At 38.8% G+C, this 20,818-nt stretch overlaps 2 protein-coding genes across 2 annotated transcripts; one reads left to right on the forward strand and one right to left on the reverse strand.

Moving 5' to 3' along the window:
* Nucleotides 1-1,424: 1,424 nt before the first annotated feature.
* Nucleotides 1,425-12,767, reverse strand: LOC140145809 (CXXC motif containing zinc binding protein-like). The gene is given in 8 exon segments (XM_072167487.1): nucleotides 1,425-3,593; nucleotides 4,165-4,227; nucleotides 5,575-5,600; nucleotides 5,603-5,683; nucleotides 7,335-7,416; nucleotides 8,065-8,121; nucleotides 9,611-9,694; nucleotides 12,646-12,767. Coding segments are annotated over 8 exon segments (489 nt in total). The 5' UTR covers nucleotides 12,652-12,767; the 3' UTR covers nucleotides 1,425-3,503.
* Nucleotides 12,768-18,169: 5,402 nt separating this feature from the next.
* LOC140172605 (zinc transporter ZIP3-like) lies at nucleotides 18,170-20,530 on the forward strand. Its single transcript, XM_072195746.1, is given in 3 exon segments — nucleotides 18,170-18,893; nucleotides 18,895-18,953; nucleotides 18,955-20,530. Coding segments are annotated over 3 exon segments (1,086 nt in total). The 5' UTR covers nucleotides 18,170-18,203; the 3' UTR covers nucleotides 19,292-20,530.
* Nucleotides 20,531-20,818: the final 288 nt, after the last annotated feature.

Consider the following 20,818-nt stretch of genomic DNA (forward strand, 5'->3'; position numbering starts at 1 on the left):
ACCAGTTCAACATGTGAAATTGAGTGACTTTGACACCCTTATTTGAAAAATTCTCTGACTGAAATGAGCGTTAAGTCGTAAGTTGGTTGTTTCAAGACATCCTGGCTGTTAATGAGTTTGTATTCTTTGTGTGCCGCACACCTGTACAAGCCAGTAGTATGTCTTTCATGACTGGCCTGGCCCATGTGCCCCCATGCACAAAGGACATACAGACATAATATTGGCTTGAACAGGTGTGTGTGTGAAACAAAGAACACCAACACAGCAGCCAAGATGTCTTGAAACTACCAACTTGTGACTTTACGCTCATTTCATTGTAGCAGGTCACAATCCCCGTAACATACATGTATGTTTGCAATTTATTTATGGACGCCTCAAATAATACCAGTGGTGGCTCAAACTGTCATGTGAAATAGGCAAGTTTATTTATAAAGAAGAAGAGTAAATAATCTTTAAAATTTACAAATTAGTACATTTTATTGTCTTTTAAACACATGATATCACTTAACCTCGCTCCCATTTGCAATGTTCGTAAATATATCCAGGGGTAAGGTAAAGGAGGTAAAGGAGATGATCCTGTATAAACAGTAATCGGGAGTGCCCATCTCTCTTTCATTGGCGATTGGGCCAGACTCCTCCATGTAATGTTGCTATAGACCACTTGACATCACTGTTTATCAACAAAGGCGAGGGACTCGTCTATCGATATTGCTCGAACGAGCCGCTACACTGTTTAATGGCTTTCCTGTACTATATGAAATGTGGCGGGCGATTTAAAATGCATGTGCCCTTAGCAGACTACGGTGCGTACGCACACTGCAGGGCAAAGAACAATCGAAATTGCCATAATGCGCGCGCATACTGCCGGGCAATGACGTCAGATGCCAAGTGGTCTATAGGGGGATCGCTACACCTCCTCTACAGCGAGTCTAACTGTCTTTCACCAGCCTTTTAGCACATTGCACAGCGAGTCCATGGGGACTCAAGTGCAATGTGTTACCATCCTGGACTATATTCCAATTGAAATCCATACGGTACACCTCCTATTTAGGTAATCCCATTCGAAATTCACACTCCCCATGTGAAAAATTAAGGTCATGTCTTCCATAGGGGTGTATGAATTTCAAATGGAGTAGTGCATTTTCTTCGGAAGTGGGGGGAGGGGACCCAATATGTGACGTGTCATGTCAAAATAAAGCAGACACTTTTGGGCAGGTTATCAATTTTGAGGTTTTTACATATCTTAAATATAGATATATTTTGCTCCACAACGCCGTTTTCTCCAATGAAATCGGACATTCCTAAGTGAAGATATTGAGTTCATAAGTTATGGTATTATTAAGTTGGAAATTGAGATATCGACCTTTAAAAATATTATTAACAATGTTGAGGGTATGAATTAAAAAAAAAAAAAAAAAAAAAAATACAAGATGCCAGTTATATTCGGTCTGAAACTATCAGACAATATTTTTAACATTAATAATATCACAAATTTGCAACAAACCCAAAAGGGTCTGCTTTTGACATGACATATCACATATGTCAGAGACCAGAGTCACTTATTTATGACCCCTCTATCTTGGGTTGAACATGTTTATGACCCCCCCTTGGCATGTGCAGCCCAAAACAAACTATTCAAAAAAGAACTTCTGTTCTATTAAGTGATGTGACGTCATGCAGACCGAGCGAATGCATGCTCATTTTAAATACAACTGCAATTTTTGCCAATATGCATGTCACTTACATATAGTCACATGCCCTTTAATAATATTATGACCTTCCCTGTGTAAATACATTATGACCCCAACATATTTGGGACCTTCCCTCCTAAGAAAATACCACCCCACACTAGATAATCAAATGGATTAATACATCACAAAGATGAACCTTAAATCCAACCATGCTATTTCTAAAACTGTTTGGCAAATGTTTCCCATTTGCAAGTGTACCCTTAAAATAATACTAGTAGTGAAAGATAAAAGATGCAGGGAACCAGGGGTCTATTCACAAAACTCGATCATCATAAGCTTGAAGATAATGACAACAAAACATTAATTAACAATGCTTGATGTTGGCTGTTGTGGTGCAGCTACTAAGTTCCCAAACTGGGATACCATTGTGCACTTTGTACAGTATGTATGAGAATTAATTTCAACATATTTTCAACTTGCTCCGATTTGAGCAAAAATGGTGGCAAATTGTTCATATCTTGACACAAAAATCAAGAACAAGCAAAGTTATAAACACATTTGCCATCATGTTTACTTTGTTGTTGTATGCAATTCGTAACCTCTATTGCAGTAGATTACAGTTAAATCATCCCAGTGGTTCACTGGAATAGTAAAGCAGAACTGTGTACTGCAGTAACCCATATAGAATAGACCTAAATGGTGTTTGGTGGTACCGTATTCAACCAAATTATTTGACCTGGGAAGTGCTTAAAGCCATATCGTAATATTTGATGAGGAGGATGCCCTCAAAGTTTTTTCATAATTCTGATTTTTATACACATGTAATACTTTCGTAAACTAATATGTCCTGCAAAAATGAAGGCTTTAGGTGCTTTAGTTGTGACAAAATCCGAGATTTATTTATTAGGGAAGGGGTGCATTTGTGCTAATTTGGTCAAATAAGGTACACAACTCTAGCCTGCTACCATTTTATTGTTTATACCATTTAAACAAGATGGTATGAAGCCATGAACATATATTTAAGATGTAATGAGTACACTCTTGCCCAAATATTTACCAGGTTTTTTATGAGGTTCTCCTGTGATATCAATGTCTCAATGGGTAAAGTGGATATCAGCTAGGTCACCCACCTATATAGCAATACAGTGGCGTAGCCAGGGGGGGGGGGGGCTGGTGCCCCCCCGCTCATGATGGCCGTCGGTTCATGAGAGGTCGTCGGTAGACGGAAGGTGTTGGTGAAAAATAATTTGGGTGATATTCTAATATTTTACTTGTTTAAATGTTTAAAAATTGAATTATACCTTCTTTTTTTTTGCTCTTCACTTTTTCAAACCATTGAAAAAAAATTGGGGGCAACCATTTACAACTTCCGTCGGTACATTTACAAGTTGTGCCCCCTCGGTTCCAAAATCCTGGCTACGCCACTGTAGCAATATAATGGTCCCGATACGCTCACATAGATTTTGTGAAGACCTTGCATTCATGACATTATTAGGCTACAACCTCCTTCTAGACAGATAAGTCATATTTCACCAATGTTGTTGCTGAACAATAACTTACTTAACCACTTGTTACAAACTGTCATGTCAAGAGTTTGCAACAAAAGGTCACTAACTGGAAAGCTGGACTGCATGACAAGGTCATCTGATGTAGCTGCATGATTCCCTATCTGTGTCACATATAGCCCTTGGCTGGATACAAAACTGATAAACTGTTCATTTCAGTGACAAGGAAATTATTGCTTTTGAAGCTAAAGCTGACAAAAAAATTTCAGACAACTGAGAATTGTAACCTAATGGTTTGAAAATGTTATCACTTTTTATGCGGTACAATGATGAACTGACTCTCCAAATCAAAGATGCCAACAGAGAAGTTCTTGTGTTCATCATATTCCACCCATTCCTGTGAAAAAAATGGTAAAAAGAGTGAAATAAGATTTATTTTATTCATGTTCTATAATGACATTGTAAAAAAATAATTTGTTGGATTTTAAAACTTTTTTTACACAAATTGAAGCAAATTGAAAACTTAGAAATGGTTGTAACATGTTTTCAAAATCTTGCATCATCTACAATGTACCTTTGCACATAACCTAGCTGCTTTGACAGTTCAGAAAGGTATATTCTGAAAACATATACCGCATTTCGTCAAATAGTTGCCCCCCCTCAAATAAACGCCCCCACCACTTTTTTCAACCAAGATGTTTCAAAAATGCCGATATTTCCATGCCATCTTGTGTAGTAAGCTTACCAAGTTCCCCACATGGTCGATAATAGCGTCAATAATTGGCGAAAATCTGGATTGGAAACCCGGAAGTGAGCCAGAAGTCGGTGTTTCTAGTTCATATTTCGTCATTTTAGTGTTTTTTATCGTTCTAAAATTGACCTTGAATAAACGACCCCGTTTGGAAAATGTAACGCCCCCGGGGGGAGTTCATTTGAAGAAATACGGTACTTATAATTTTGTCACATACCTTTTCTGTAAGATCTACTTCAAATCTAGCTGGGGAATCAACACCTGTACATGTGAAACCAATCTGTAGTTGAGAAAACAAAAAGGAGCAATTTATAGGCTTTAAAAATAACCCAGGAGGCTCCAGAAAAGATATCTAACATGTCTTACACTTCCCACAACACATATCTCTGGGCATTTCTCCAATTTTAATTTCCTATACTGGTCGGCTGTGTAACATGGATCAATATTGTTAAAATGTACTTCAATGAACAGAGTACATCCAGATCTGGCAAAATATGTTCATTTCTTGACTATCAACCCATGTTTAACCAGTTTATTCTCAAAATGAAAACAAAGGGAACCTAGATACAAAGTAATGGGAGTTTCATTTGATGAAATGAGGTGATATATCATGTTGCAAAGGATTATGGGAAGGGTAAGATGTCTTCCCTCCCAGAAAATGTCGACACATTGAGGGGTTAGTGTAAGAAGGGAGGACATACCTGTAACAGTGCAGAATGTTGATGGGGGATTCATACTTTTTTGTAGGATATTCTTGTTTGGGAAATCCAGATAAATTGCCGAGTCATGCCGCAATTTATCTGGATTTCCCACACAAGAATATCCTACCAAAAATATGAATCCCCCATCAACATTCTGCACTGTTACATACCTGCAATAACTAAGGCATTCATCCACTAACCCATCAACATGGAGGGAAATATTTGGAAATAAAGAAAATCATGATAACAATTATGATGTGATCAAGATAAATGAGTCGTTTGTTGCTAATCTTGATTTTGAGATACAGCCAATAATAAAGTTCCACTATCTTTGTGTTTTATTGTTCTGTGCAACACTAAAATGACCATATCTCTGGAACCGTTCTGACAATGGTACATATAATGAACTTAAAAACTGAATTTCGCTTGGTCGCATCACAACGGTAAGAAATGTTGAAATATTAAGACCAAACTTTTATTGTTACTCTCCCTTTTGACATGTTTGTAATTGGGAAAACATAAAAAAGCATACAAATGGATATTCATACGTAATGGACGATAAAATGAATTAAAGTTTTAACTTTTCACCTGGAACACTTTCACTAATCCGACTAGCGTCTTCAGCAGATGGTGATGCTATGATGATATCTTGTCTACAATCGGGATATCTCTCACTGATGACGTAATATGATTGACAGAATGCCTCCCCGGCATCAGCAGGTTAGGCCTATCCCAAATAGGATCTATTTATAGTCCTTGGTCACAATTTAGTCTCGGTTTTTGAGTCCTTACCTGTATGGCTTCAAGGGGAATTAGGGAATTCGGTATGCCCTGTCCCAAGAGGTTTTGACATTTAGGCTTATAAAAATTGTTTGATTGGCATAACCTGACCGACCCTAAAAGTAGGCCCGAATGTAGGTACTTACTCTTGGTGAGAAGTCGACTGGTTCAATCCTCTACACTCAAATACTATTACTGTCTTGAACCTTTCACCATCTTCTGCATTATATGGCTGAATCGTGTCACTTATGATGTCTATAGCAAAGAAAAAATATTTGATACATAGGTCAAAAGGTTAAAGGTCATGAGCAGTACATAGATTATTGCTAGGGTTAGGGGTAGGGTTAAGTTTAGGGTACAGTGCTTTTACCTGGATGTAGCAAAGCAAAATGTTCCGCATTTTGGACAACCTACACAACTCTCAGCTTGTACAGCAATTTTTTACAATGTAAACATGAATACCGTATTGTCTCTATTAGACGGTCCCCTCTAATGAACACCCCCCCCATAATATTTTTCGATCAAAATGCTTTAAAAATGTAGAAATGTTCATAAATGCAGAAATGTTCATATCGGTAAATAAGCGATAGCGATCAGACAGCCAAAAATAACATTGCAACCCTGAAGTTTAAGTACAGAAAGTACAATCAGAGCTCTCCTGGTGATATTTTTTCATTTCCAGGTATCTTAATACTAATTACGGCGTGTCCGTCCATCCCTCTGTCCCTGGCTTATCGCATTCAAGGCGTTTGCTCACGCGGTGCACTATCATGAGTATCAACGGGAGTGTGCTTGGAGTACAGTGTGCGATCGGGAAAAGCATTACAGTGTGACTAACAGGTGCATCTCATCGGACCAATATGCCTATTTTCAAGACAGGATTAACATAAAAATCATCAGTTATGGTATAACCCGTTTGCGTTGAATTTCGGGGTATTTTGGGGTCCTCCAATGTGGTAGCAGGACAGGGTTTGAAAGAGGTGAACAATGGGTTTTCAGATTATGGGTACCGAAGTAAGCGTCACAGCTACAAAACAGAGTTGATTAATCATTGAGCGACGCATATCGTAGTAGTTTGAAAGGTTAGGACAAGTATTATGGGTAACGGGTGTTGGGTAATTAGAGATATGCCTATCACGAGAACCGCCCAACCTGAGAACCGCAAAATTTAGTATTTATATAGGCCTATTTAAAAGAAAAAAAAAAAAATGCAACGCCCGGGGCGTTTATTAAAGACAATACGGTATGTAAATATAATAAAACATCACATACATAATGTTTTCACTAAAATTGCTACCCAAATTTTTCAAAAGTTAATCGAACCCTGGTTAGGGATATGGTTAGGTTATATAGGATTAGGAATAGAGCTAGGGTTAGCTAGGTTTAGATTTCAGGTTAGGGTTGGGGTTAGGTTTAGGGTAAGAGACAAGCAGGTCAAAAGTTAAAGGTCATAATATGAAACAGCTGTGTTTATTATGAGTGGATTGTATCACTTTGAATATTTCACTCTTCTGCCATTTTGGCTATAAGAGTATAAAATGTCACATTATAAGAAAAATCACCATTTTGATAAGAAAATGAGGATGAGACCAGGGGTGGGGGTGAGATCAAAGTTAGGCCTAAAAAAGTTTGTCTCAGTAGGGTTGCATTTTCTTTTCATATTTGAATTTTCACACATTTGGTATAAAATTCACAAAATATTTTGCCTCTTTGTAATTCCTACCACAGGATATATTAATAATAATAATAATAATAAACCAATATTTCGCAGTGGCAGATTCAAATTAGTGTGTGTGTGTGTGTGTGTTTACCCAGTTTTGAATCTGCCACTGCAAAATCCAACATGGCGTTACTTTCAAATTGAGGCAAGACGGACTATATGTCCAATATCATTTTCAAGACTCACCCATTGAGCTTTCCCTGCTACAGAACTTGCATTTAGAAACCATACTGGCATTCCCTCTGCTTCCTTTTATTGCATGACTCTCCTGCAATCAATCAATCAATCAATCAATCAATCAATCAATCAATCATCTATTCAATCAATCAATTTTGATGGCATGTAGAACTCTATTCATATTTAAGCAAAGTTGAACACAGATGACACTATTTATCTTAAATCTTGCATCTTTACAAGGGTATACACTTGAATAATGGCAGTAAAACATCAGAAAAATGAGTAACACAAGAACATTTTCAAACTACTTTTTATCATGAAAATGAAAGGAATAACTTATTAGGCTAAATTAAGTTGAAATATATATCTAAATAGCGCCCTCAATTTGCACTCAAATATACAATTCATTGAATAAAAATTACCACAAAGAGATAGAAAAAGATGAAAAATTTGAGAAAGAAAAGAAAATCCAAGTTAAAAATAGTTCAAATTGTATATATATTTTATATTACTGTCTGTTCGATTAGCTTAGATTCTTGAATTTTTAAGATATTTGAAAAAATAAAAAATTGTGGTCAAAGTCATCAAAGAAAAGTGTTAGCACAGCCTTAGACCTGTGTGGGAGATTAAAGTCATGTTTTCCATAGAGGGTGTATCTATTTCAACTGGAATAGCCCATTATCTGGACAAATAACCTGGTAAGCGCAGATAGAAATTGAAATCTTTCTCCTTTGTTTACCTCTAGTGTGACATAGTTCCAATGCTCCGTCACTTCTCCACAATTTGAACACTTAATCTGTTGACAGAAACACACACACAAATCATAATTATTCATTATCCCTTGAATGGGAACATGGTCGTGGCTGAGCGGTTACGTGAACAGACCAGTAATGATAGGGTTGAGGGTTTAAGTCACATCACTGGTGTACTGTCCATAGAAAAGGTTTGCGTCACTCCACCCAGGAGTAAATGGGTAGCAGCTTATGAAATACAAAAGAGAATAGTATCCCCCTGACAAAAACATGAAAGAGAAATTGGAAAGGCAAAGGAAAAGACCTGTTTCCCACCAAAATTCACCCCGATCATATGGCCCAAAATATTGTAAATACTAAATTTGTGCATTGTGCACACTATGCATGCACATTATCCCAATAAAGCCTTTTAAATCTCAGAGACTTTACATGTACAGTCTCTCTAAAAATATGTATGTTCATACCCCATCGGTAATACCAGGTCATGATCGACCAGTTTTTCAGTTGTGAGGAGGGTGTTGGCCTGTGGGTGTGTGTATGTGTGTGGGGGTGTGCATGCATACCTTCAGATACCATTTGAAGTCTTGTCCTTCATGGATCAGATTGGTCACATTGTCCATTATGGCGTTGATCTGTGTGTGTGTGGGGGCGGGGGGAGTTGGGAGGGGGTGTTGGCTGTGGTGATGTATGTGTGGCAGTGTGCATACCTACCTTTAGATACCACCTGAACTTCAAGGATCAGACTAGTCATACTGTCCATTGTGACTTTGATCTGTGTGTGTGGGTGGGTGGGGGGAATTGGGGGAGGGGTGTTGGCTGTGGTGATGTATTATAGTATACCACCTGAAGTCTTGTCATTCAGGGATCAGACTAGTCTGTAAGTCACATTGTCCATGGTGACTTTGATGATCTGTGTGGGTGTGTGGGTGTGTGTGTGTGTGTGGGGGGGGTGTACAGGGTGGGGTGGGTGGGGAGTTGGGATTGAGAGGTGGTGTTGGCTGTGGGGATGTATGTGTGTAGGGGTATACACCAGGCACAAAAAGAAACTCGTCAGTTATATTCGTCCTTGCTGTTCAATAACTTGATAATTTTGTATTATTCTGAAATATACATTTTGTTAATTGGACTTTTCTTTCTCATTTGACACCCTCTTCGTGAACATTGAGCAGAATTGACCAGAAATGCGCCTCAAACTCTCAAACCCCAAAATGAAAAGTTGCAATTTTAACGATTCAGTTGTGCCTGCTACACTGTGTGCTTTATTGATTGGCCCGTGGTGCTTGTGTGCAATACAACAATGCGTTCCCATTGAAAATCATTGAAAATGCAACTTTTGATTTTGGGGTTTGAGGCTTTGGAGGCGATATCTTGGTCAATTCTTGTTCGCTTTTCATTTAACAGGGTGTCAAATGAGAAAGCAAAGTCTAATTAACAAAATGTATATTTCAGAATAATCCAAAATTATCAAGTTATTGAACAGCAAGGGTGAATATAACTGACGAGTTTCTTTTTGTGCCTGGTGTACATGCCTACCTTCAGATACCACCTGAAATCTTGTCCTTCAGGAATCAGACTGGTCACATTGTCCATTGTGGCTTTGATCTGTAAACCTATTCTCTGAAAAACAAAGAAAACTAGTTGTGTGAGGAATACACCCTTAAAATCACTACTAGGAATACACCCAAATGATTGAGGAATACACCCAAATGACTGAGGAATGCACCCAAATGACTGCGGAATGCACCCAAATGACTGAGGAATGCACCCAAATGACCGAGGAATATAAAACACCCAAATGACCGAGGAATATAAACACCCAAATGATTGAAGAATACACCCAAATGACTGTTCAGAATGCACCCAAATGACTGAGTAAAACATTGAGGCCTACCATAAAAAGAACATGTTTCCAAATTTTGAGCTGTATTGCTGTACAGCATGTTTTGATATGAAAAGCAAAAACGTGTATCACAATGCCTAATAGGATAGTATGTCCATTCATTACCACAATTCACCATAATTTGTTCATACCATCTTAATGAAACATAGGCCTACAATATCTTGTGCATTAAAATTTAATTTAAATTTTACTGGGATAAGGAGAAAAATCGTGACATTTTTCTTCTGATACCGGTACCAAAATCTCAGTTCCTATATGAGCCTTTTAGAGTGTTTTATTTAAAAGGCGCCCCATGAATGTGTGCTTCCCCCACCCTCTCGGCTGGCCAAAAAATGCTTGCCCCCCCACCTCTCGGCTCGCAAACAAATTCTTGCCCCACCCCCCAATTTACCCTCCCTAGGGCTCATACTGTAAAGCCCCTAACTATTTGAACTGACTGGCAAATTATGGACAGGCAGTTTTGGTAAAAATTACAAGTAATAGCTAAGATTCTGCTTGCCATTCGCCACGTGCACGGTTCCGCCATTATGCACTATATGCGGGGAGAGCCTCGAACTGGCAGCATACATGAAAGGAAGAATTACGTAACCTTACACAGAATGATATGACTGGTTCAATTCCCATTCATGTATGCTGCCAGTTCGAGGCTCTCCCAAGCACATAGTGCATAATGGCGGAACCGTGCAAGTGGCTAATGATGTTGATGTTGTAGTGCACTTAAATATGGGACTCGAGTTAACCTCGTGATATAATTTTGTTTTTAAATACCTTTTGGAAATAATACCTCAATATCATGCCCCAACTGGAGCCCACATTTCAATTAATTTTGTTTTTATTTTGAAATTGTGTTAAATTGTGCACCCATGCCACTTCCTCCCCCGGGGGGGGGGGGGGTTACTCAGTACAAATGACCAGACGGGGACGTGCCGCAAACATGGGTAGCATTTTCGGCCTTCTGGTTATATCAAGACCCCTTTTTCAAAGCCTATTTTGGTATATGAATGGGTCCTTTTTTCAAAATGTTCTCAATTTTTTCGAAAAACAGCCCAATTTTTCCTTAATCTAGCCAAAATTTTCAAAATTTTCCCAAAATTGGTAAAAACTAAGACAATTTTGGTTAAATTCGGCCGAAAATTTCGACTTTTGGTGTATCAATGGGTCCAAATTTCTTGAAAAATTTGTATATTTATGGGTCCACTTCCAAAATCTCAGCGGCACGTCCCTACCAAAACCAAACTTGAGTACTCCCCCGTTCCTCCCCTAGCTACGCTGAAGTTTACCTGTCCTATATTAAGTTATCATCTGGGAATGCAAAGAATCGGCATTCTGGTCTTTTGAGAGATCAACAACACAATCTCCTTCATTGGCGATTGGCGTGCATGTGATGATCGAACCGTGCCTAACCGTTAAATATTGTCCGATCTTTTTGAAAATATTACATTTCATCAAACTGAACAGTTCTAAGGGGTAGGAGCATGGTACCGTATTTCAGACTTTTGAAAAATAAGAACTGGGTTAAAAATTAAAGAAAACAAAAACACCATTAAATCAATCAAAACATTGATATCGAGAATCTTTTTGTACATTGTGTGTATAGGATGTGGAAAAGTACAACTTTTACTGAAAGAATTATTTTTGGAAAATGTGATTATTTTTGGCCAAACCAAAAAGATGTTTTAAAGAAAGAACTTTGAGAGGGTAGGAAAATGATTCCTTTATTCATAGGTTTTAAATTTTTTCAAATCAACAAAATGTATGCAAAGAAATGTTTTGTAATTTAAGGGGGGGATTATTTTTTTTAACCTTTTATAAGGTTTGGAAATTGGGAATCCAAAAGTCATGTGCAAAGAGCTGGGGGCGAGCAAAGAATTTTTGACAAGCAAACGAGAGGGTGGGTGGCAAGCATTTTTGGCAGGCCGTTAGGAAATTTTATTTAAGTCCCATCGCATCGTTATCGGCGATCATGGTTTTTTTTCCTGAAGTTTGGCTGGTACCCACCAGCGTCATGCACATGACGTGACACAGCTAAAATAATCGACCGGAAATCGGGGATCATTAAAACGTCAACAAATTTCAAAACACAGAAATCAGTAAACTTAATAGCGAGCGGTCCGAATTTTGAGCCATACAACTTGTACTCATGTATTACAAGTTTACGTGGTGAACTGGAGGATGATAATAGTTTGTTTGTCCTCCAGCGTCACTTGACCGACTCTCAATACAGGTCATTTTTATCAACCTTTTTTACAAGCGCCCTATTAGTCGAACACGTACACAATGTGCATAACACAGTACATACATGGCGTATGCGGTCAGTCGTGACATATCAAAAGAGCCGCCCACGACTCACGTTCGAATGAGTGGCTCGCATTGGCGACATATGCACTGGTATTAAATCACAATCTTCTTTGTATTGCCTCTTCTGTTTGGGCCCAAATTGAAAGAGGACATATCTGACAGTGAAAACTAACATTTTATACCAAAAAATACAATTCTATTTCTTATGGAAATGATATGGCTTTTTAAGCTTACCAAATATTATTATTAAGCTAGTAAAATTAAATCGTATGTTAATTTATCTTTTGACAGACAATACTACATCATCAAGCTCTTAGTTCTCTGGGTTAATAGGATGAACAAATTGTTCAACTACTATACTACTACCTACCACCATTTTTAGTCAAAATTGAAGAGTTAGGGAGAAACAAAATCTGGAATGTGCAAGAAGAAGTTGTGTACATTTCAGATTTATGACACGAGCTGTTGATACCTTAGATTTTACACAGTCTTAAAATGAATCAACGGCTTTTTCCGAACAGAAAAGAGACTGTGATTAAGTATATGAGTCAATTTATACTACGGGCTGTCAATAAATCAATCAATTTGTGATTCTTGCATTGGCAATGTGTACGTGTGATATACGACGTGTATTTGTATCGTCAACAGGAAGAAAACAGCAATGAAGCTATGGAATTTGCCATAATTGTGTGCTATATAAATTTGTGAGTAATTTATTTAATACAGAACTCCTCTGTACTTTACAATACAACTTGTCCTGGCTTTAATTTAATACTGTCAATGTCAACTCATGCAGCGGCGTAGCTGGGATTTTTTCCGGGGGGTGGTGGTGGGGGGGGGGGGAAGGCAAGCCTGTATGGGGCGGGGCCCAAATCCACCAAACCTTTCTCTTTTTTTCCTGCACTAGGGGGGGGGGGAGCGGGAGCCCAAATGGACAATTTTTGCCAGGCGTATTGATAATAATCGTATGGTATTGAAATTGCATATATCGTATCATGGATTCCCCATCTCTCTTCCCTCCTCTCCTCTCTCTCCTCTCTTTTTCCACTCTCTCCCTCCTTTTTCCTCTTTTTTCCTTTCTCTAGAGGGGCCCAAATAGGCAATTTTTGACAGGGGGGCCAATTGCCTCCCCGCCCGGGCAGCTATGCCACTGGTCTCAGGTACGTATCATGCACATGTACATGTACATTGTATGACGTCCAGATGTCCTCTTGACCTAGAGGGTTGAGTGCAGATATCAGAACTGGGGATGATCTTGGTATGAGAGGCAAACCTAATAACACATTTATAATTGCTAGTCAGCCAAATTCGCCTAGACCGGGGTCCAAACACAATATGCCTACATATTTACATAGAAATTCAAAGAGTCAAGGTATTACTACACTTGACCCAAATATATGATTTTTATGGTGACTAGACACTCGCACATGGAATTTTAGAGGGATTTTGATAATTATTTATTTATATTTATTTATTGGAACATACACTTTTGTATCAGTGGCACACGCTTAACCAGCGGTGCGTTCAAAAACAACAAATATACATTATATATAAACAAGAAACAAAATTATAACACAACTGAATATAGTCCTACATGTACATGTGAAATTTATGGCATTAGGGTCAGTTCATCTCAAATCACCTAATGGGTTGGCTGGTCACCCTCTCAGATTTTGTTTAAAATCACTTCATATAGCCCTATGTGCCAAATGAACACATTTCAAATGGTAGGTCTCTACTCCTTGTCGTTTCCGAGAACCGGCCTATTGAAAATTGGGTCAGACCCCCCCTTTTTGGGCATGCGTGTCGCGACATTAATTTTCTTCCGAGTTTAGACATCCATATCTTCCCCTAGGGGTAAGCTACAGGGCTACAAATTGGAATCTAGGGTGTCTTTGACCCAAATAACCAGATTCTGGACTCATAAACAATGTATTCCTGTTTTTGACCCCCCTCCTCTTCATCCTAGATGTCAGACATCATCTATTTTGCCTTTAGTAGGCAATATAGTAGGTTCAGGTGTGAGTGTGACCCCCTATAGCAGGGTAGACCACTCATTGGCTTTTAAATAAAAATTTCACAGGGGCTCAAAGATGACTCCTCAGCCAAAGACCCCCCCGTTCTAACCAAACTCACACAAATTCAAAATACTTGCATGATGTCAAGCCATCTTCATGGTTTAATTAGTGTTTGAATCTCTCATTGAAATACACAGTAAATTGATGAACTTTGTGCATTCTGGGAATTAGAACAATAATGGCAATAAACTGTGAAGATAGCTTGACACCACTTTGCTTTCTGGTACAGAGGAACATCATAGAAGTATTTTGAATATGTGTGAGTTTGATTATGGTGGCTCATTTCCCACATAATAAAATTTGGGTTGGTATTTAGGACAATTTTGTGTGTATTTCAATGGGAAGTGGACAAATTGCGTCAAAAAACATCAAATATTCAACGAGCCATAAACTCAGAAACGACAAGGAGTTGAGACCTACCGTTTGAAATGTGTTCATTTGACCCATAGGTCTATGATATAAGTGATTTTAAAGAAAATCTGAGAGGGTGACCAGCCAACCTTTTCTGAAAATTAGGTGAGTTGATATATATGGAATGACTCATTAGTACAAGAATTAAAGGAAAGGAAATTGCCTGTCTGAACCCAAGTTGACTTGAAATGGGTCCTTAGCAGGAAAAATAAAACATATGATAATATACTGGGTAAGACTAATATAGAATAATGAAAAAAAATAAAATTATATTATATACTGGTATGACATGACAATTAATGGACATTAAATATCTTTCAAGATAGAGGATCATGCACATTTTAAATAACTTTTACAAAACATATCAAAACAATTGTTGACTTGCACATTCTCACGGTCCCATGAGGTTCCCAACATAAGGCACAGTTTCACATCTAAGTCCCGCCACAAAGATTTGCCAGAACATTTCTAAGTTCTGTTTGAAAAGAGTATGCTCTAGCTCGGAGAATTCTTCCACACGAATACCATTCAAGGCGGTGCATGTAAAGAGGCAATGGCGACTATCTTCTTTATCATTTTTGCTTGTTAATAGCTCAATCTTTTTGATGAAAGTCAATCTTTGACAAGATGTAACTTTGCTACAGAAAGTGCTATATGAAAAAAAGGTTTTCAGTTTTGTCTTTTTTACTCAAGGGCTTTAATTTGATAAAAATGATGCAGTTTGATGGCAAATTTAAATTCACCTTTCATACCTAGATGATCCCCCTCTCTTTTTGAATAGCTCTGACACTTTAACGTGCACAGGGATGAATACTCCTGAACACAGGACCAACGGCTTTACGTGACTTCCGAATCACGGACGCCGCACATACACTACCTACATTGTATCTGCACGCAAAGCTAGTGTATGGGGCGAGAAGAAATTCTACAATTAAATCAATTCTGTGATGAAACTGGACTTCTCGACCATTATAGGAACTTTTTTAGGAGGGAAGAGAATTTTAACCTAAGGCAAGCCGGCCGACAGTGCAACGCCTTAACCGCCGCCATCTCGCCTCTCCTAATTCGCAGAATCGTAGCATTAATTTTTAACATGACGAATGACGTTCTCACGTCTCAGTGCAGTCTAGTGAGAAATATCCCATCATCGCGTCCTTCATCATATGGGTGTCTATCGAGCTCCGGTAGGAACATTATTATTAATGTGTACATTTCATAACCACACAATTTCAATGGTCATGATGGTGAATCATGAATGGGTGTGACAACATTAAAACTTGCGTGCTGTGTCATGTTGGCTCCCGAATCTCCTAGCATGGTCATAATGCTGTGCGGATAAACTTATACTGGGGACCATCACAATCTTCCGGTATGTGTTTCAGGACTAAGCTTTAATATTGTCCAACTTTATAGTGAACAGTACGGTACATAATATTCCGTTAAAAAAATGTCAACTATGATCAAGGTCTTAGGCAGGATTTGAAGGTTTGGGTGTGTAAACTCAAAAACCTGGGTGTGTAAATTTAATGATTTGTGTGCAAAGTATAGGCCATGTTGGTAAAAAAGTGGGTGTGTAACTTACACATTTGGGTGTGTAAACACTCCCTGCACGGCTGGCTGCCTAAGCCCTTGACTATGATACTGAACATAAATGTCTGTGCTAACTGATGAAACTAATTGGACGTGAACAACTAGCATGACTAGTGCAGTCTCACTGGACTTCTTGGTTTTAAAACAATAAAATCCATTACAATTACAAGCATGATTATCACGGGTGTTGCTCGAGAAGTCTAGCCAAGAATTTGCTCACCGATAGCTTCACATTCTGGGCTAGAGACCATTGCATTCAAAATCTAGTCGGATTTGCTGAAGCCATGACACCGTGTAAAGCAATGGAAGTTTAGAAGTAAACACAGTTGATCACAATTGGCGATTGCATCAAAAATGTTGCTAAAGTTACACTTCAGCAAAGTTTTAGACTGTCCAAAAATAGGCAAATCTTGCTCAAAAGATACAGTTGACTCATCGAAATATCTTTCATCCAAAATTCAACATTAACAGAATATATAACCTCCAGTGCAAAAATTGCACTGCTGTCTGACCGAAAAACGATAGCAACGCACTCTAGCATCGAATGCGTAACTATCGTGTGCAAATTCAAAGCTGGAGTTCTCGAGTAACACGGGTGGGATGATATGATGATGGGATCATGTTATGACTATAGTATAAATTTAGGTTAGGGCTGGCCTACCAAAATCGGGGCCAAAACATGCTTGTGTCCCCAATACTAGAAAGCTTACTATGTATACTAGTCTGCATGCCAAGAAGACCCCCCCTCCCCCGGCAATGCTTGGCTCAGGCTTCAGCCATGTCAGCCAGCGGCAGCCTGCCAAAATTGCACCCCACTTGGTCTGCCAAAAAATCCTCTACTGTAAAAAAAATCCGAGATTTTGAATAAAATGCAGGAACCGTCGTTTAATTATTATGATGGAAATATTAGTCAAACATGTGACACACAATGTTCATAACACAGCACGTACATGATGCGCAGGACTTTCACACACACATCAAAGGGCCGAGCATAACTGATGGAGTGATAGTATACGCATTAGCTTACATCGGCGCTGGTAATAAATTCCCATTTTCTTTGCATTACCTCAGTTGTTCGGCTCAAAATTAAAAGGGTCATATCTAAAGAAATTTTAATCTATTTTTTATGGAATGTTACAATATGGCTAAAATGCCTAAAACATGCAAAATCAGCCGATTTTGGGGCTGTTAATGCCACTGAGCAGCCTGAGGGTGCTGCTGCGCACCCTGGGGTCTATAATGCCTGGTCTAAGGTTTCTGGGGTACGCCCCTGCTAATTAGCCCTAAGTGAACCCTAACACTAAAATATAGTGTGCACTTATATTGGGCTATTCCAGCTTAAATCCTTTCACCCCCTATGGAATATTCCACATAGGGAGTGTGAATTTCAAATGATTGCTACCTCATTGGGTGAATCCATTAGAAATTCACACCCCCTGTGTGGCAGAGTAAGGTCATGTCTTCCATAGGGGGTGTATAGATTTCAAGTGGAATAGCCCATTGCTAATGAACACAGAACATCTGAGACAATTTAACCCCATGAGAACTACATGTATCTGTCTATTGGTCAAAAAAAGTGGTTTCATTATCAATTGGACCAATCAGCAACATTATTAGAATAATTTCACCATGCAAAAAATTGGGGTGAATTATTTTAACGCTCCATTCTGATTGGTGATTAAAATGAAGATATCATGTAATTGACCAATCAGAGGCAATGTTAGATTGGCAGGTAGTGCTCAGGGGGTTAAATACTTTGTAATGACCTAAAACATTATAAAATGAATTTTCCTGTGATCTTTATTCCAGACGCTGATTGCATTCCAGACGTGATGTAGCTGAGTCTCAGATGGAAAACATGGAGTCAGAACACATCCTAGTACTTAAAATTGTGTGCATCATAATTGTCTTCAGTGTGACACTACTGGGAGCTCTTCTGCCATATAAAATCTTTGGAGATGTCAAGAAACCAAAGAGTCGTTCGCGCCAACACAAATCTGAACGAATTCTCAGTTTCAGCAACTGTCTCGCTGGGGGTGTTTTCCTCGCAACATGCTTCCTTGGTTTGATACCAGCAGCGAGGAAAAAGTTTGAATCTGTTTTGACTACAACAAATTATAACACAGATTATCCGGTATGCGAGGCAACAGTTGTTGCCGGTTTCTTTATTATATTGTACATGGAGCAGATCGTCATGGCAATTCAACAGAAATGGATGGGTAAAAGAACTACCAATGGTGTCAAAATGAAAACGATTAAGAAAAAGACCAATAAAGTGACTCCAATAGATGATTACGAGGATGAGGATGAGGATGATATTTATAGTAGAAACGAAGATGAGAAACCATTAGTTAAAGCTACAGCCGATGGTTGGAGCGAAGATACAGCTAATGAGAGTGAAGACATCGAACAAAACAACACCCACCTACAAGGTCATGGACATTCTCATAAAGGAGGACATAGTCACCTCGGTGACGTACAAGACTCAGGGACACTCAGGTCATTCATACTACTATTTGCGCTTTCTATACACTCCATTTTTTGAAGGGATGGCATTAGGTTTACAGGATGAACTGAAAACACGCTGTACTTACTGCTTATGCGATGATTCTGCATGAAGGATTAGCAGCATTCGCTCTAGGAGCAAGTTTACTCAAAAACTCTGTTAGTTTTAGTCTTTACATACTATATGGCATTGCATTCTCAAGTATGATACCATGTGGTACACTGATAGGGATAGCGATTCACACATCTAAGGGGATTGTAGCGGACACAGTGTCGGCTATAATGCAAGCCTTGGCTGCAGGTATCTTCATCTTTGTGACTTTCTTTGAGATTTTAAATCATGAGTTTGATAAGACTGAGGATAGACTACTGAAGATATGCTGTGCTCTTGGTGGTTTTGTTGTGTTAGCTGCATTAGAAATTCTAGGATGAACAGTATCTTGCTTCAAATTTGCAATTATAGCTTGTTAGGCTAGAATTGATTTTATGAAAATTTTATGGGAAAAACTAAAAAAAACAATGAATTGGCCAATTCAGCTAAAATGGATGCGCTAAGAAAAACGAATGCGCTGGAGGGGGGGGTGACACATCACATTTTTTTTAGCCTTACAAGTTGACCATGATCATAATTTTTATGAAAATGATGAGCTAATAACAAGCTTGCTGCAAACTTGCAAATTAGCCTGTTGCAAGGTGATCATGAGTTTCAATATTAAGTCAGGTGGGGTCGCTGCATTGGCTGGCCTGGAAATTCTAGACTAAACAATGAACAGTCCCAAATAACAAGCTATAAATAATAAGGTAGCTGCAATCTTGCAATTACATGTAGCCTGTCATAATTTTGATCTGGGTGGTTTTGCTGTGTAGGCTGCTCTGGAAATTCTAAGTTGAATGTACTGGTAACTGGGGTACATGTATTTTGTAACCACAGACCATCCGCCTCCCTCCACCTCATCCCCTGGGGTCACTTGCATGTTGAGTTGTATATCACCTTCGTACAGCATGTACTACAGGGACATTCAAAAGATACCCAAATCAAGTATTATTCCTTGGTCTAAAATGGACCCAAAGCAAGTATTAGTCGTGAAGAACACACCTAAAATCTCCGGTACGAATACCCACAACGAATGAAGGCCAGTAGCTACCAATCAAAAGGCGTGAACAAAAATCAACGAAAAAGCAGTCATCACATTTTTTGTTAGAATGTCACCCAGAATTTGAGCTTCATGTCAACTGATTTATTTTGTTATTTTTTAGCATCCGAGTTGAGTTCAGCAACCTTTTTCGAGTAACATCATTTTTGATAGCTTAAACAAGATATGCACGTAATGTGCCCGGCCTTTGAAAAAGACCCCCTTTCCTTATTTTTCGTAGACAGGTGATATACAGCTTGAAATACAAGTCCCCCCAGACCTCATCAGGCGGTAGACAGCTCATTATAAAAGTAATACAAGTATGGAAGCCGCCATTACCCTGCCATCGCGTAGGCCTGGAACACTACCGCGATTTCTACTGGCTAAATCGCGTCCGTGCTCCGCGTCCAAGTCATGAAAATTACCCGTAAAATCGCGGCTTGCTGCATCCACGGTTAGACTTTTTCAAGCCTGCTACAGTGCATTTTTTTTCAAATGTTGAACAGCTTTTTTAATACTTTTAATTATATTTTTTAGTGCATCCATGAACTTAATTATCAAATGCATCAAATCAACCAACAATCCCGCTATCCGGGTCAAAATTTATACAAGAAAAATTCTGTTTCAACCACTAAAATTAACCTAAATTTCGCGCAAGATACCCGTAAGACTTGGCGATAGCCTATTCAGATATCGTTGTCAAGCTCGAGGTGATTGACCTCCAATGATTGACAGTTGGGAACGCGTACTGTACGCGATGTTGAACGCGTAGTCAAGGTAGCCGGGTTCTAAAGTGGGTGCTAAAACCTCAAATGGCGACTTCCAT

This window comes from Amphiura filiformis, chromosome 2, assembly GCF_039555335.1.
Source record: "Amphiura filiformis chromosome 2, Afil_fr2py, whole genome shotgun sequence".
NCBI lineage: Eukaryota > Metazoa > Echinodermata > Ophiuroidea > Amphilepidida > Amphiuridae > Amphiura > Amphiura filiformis.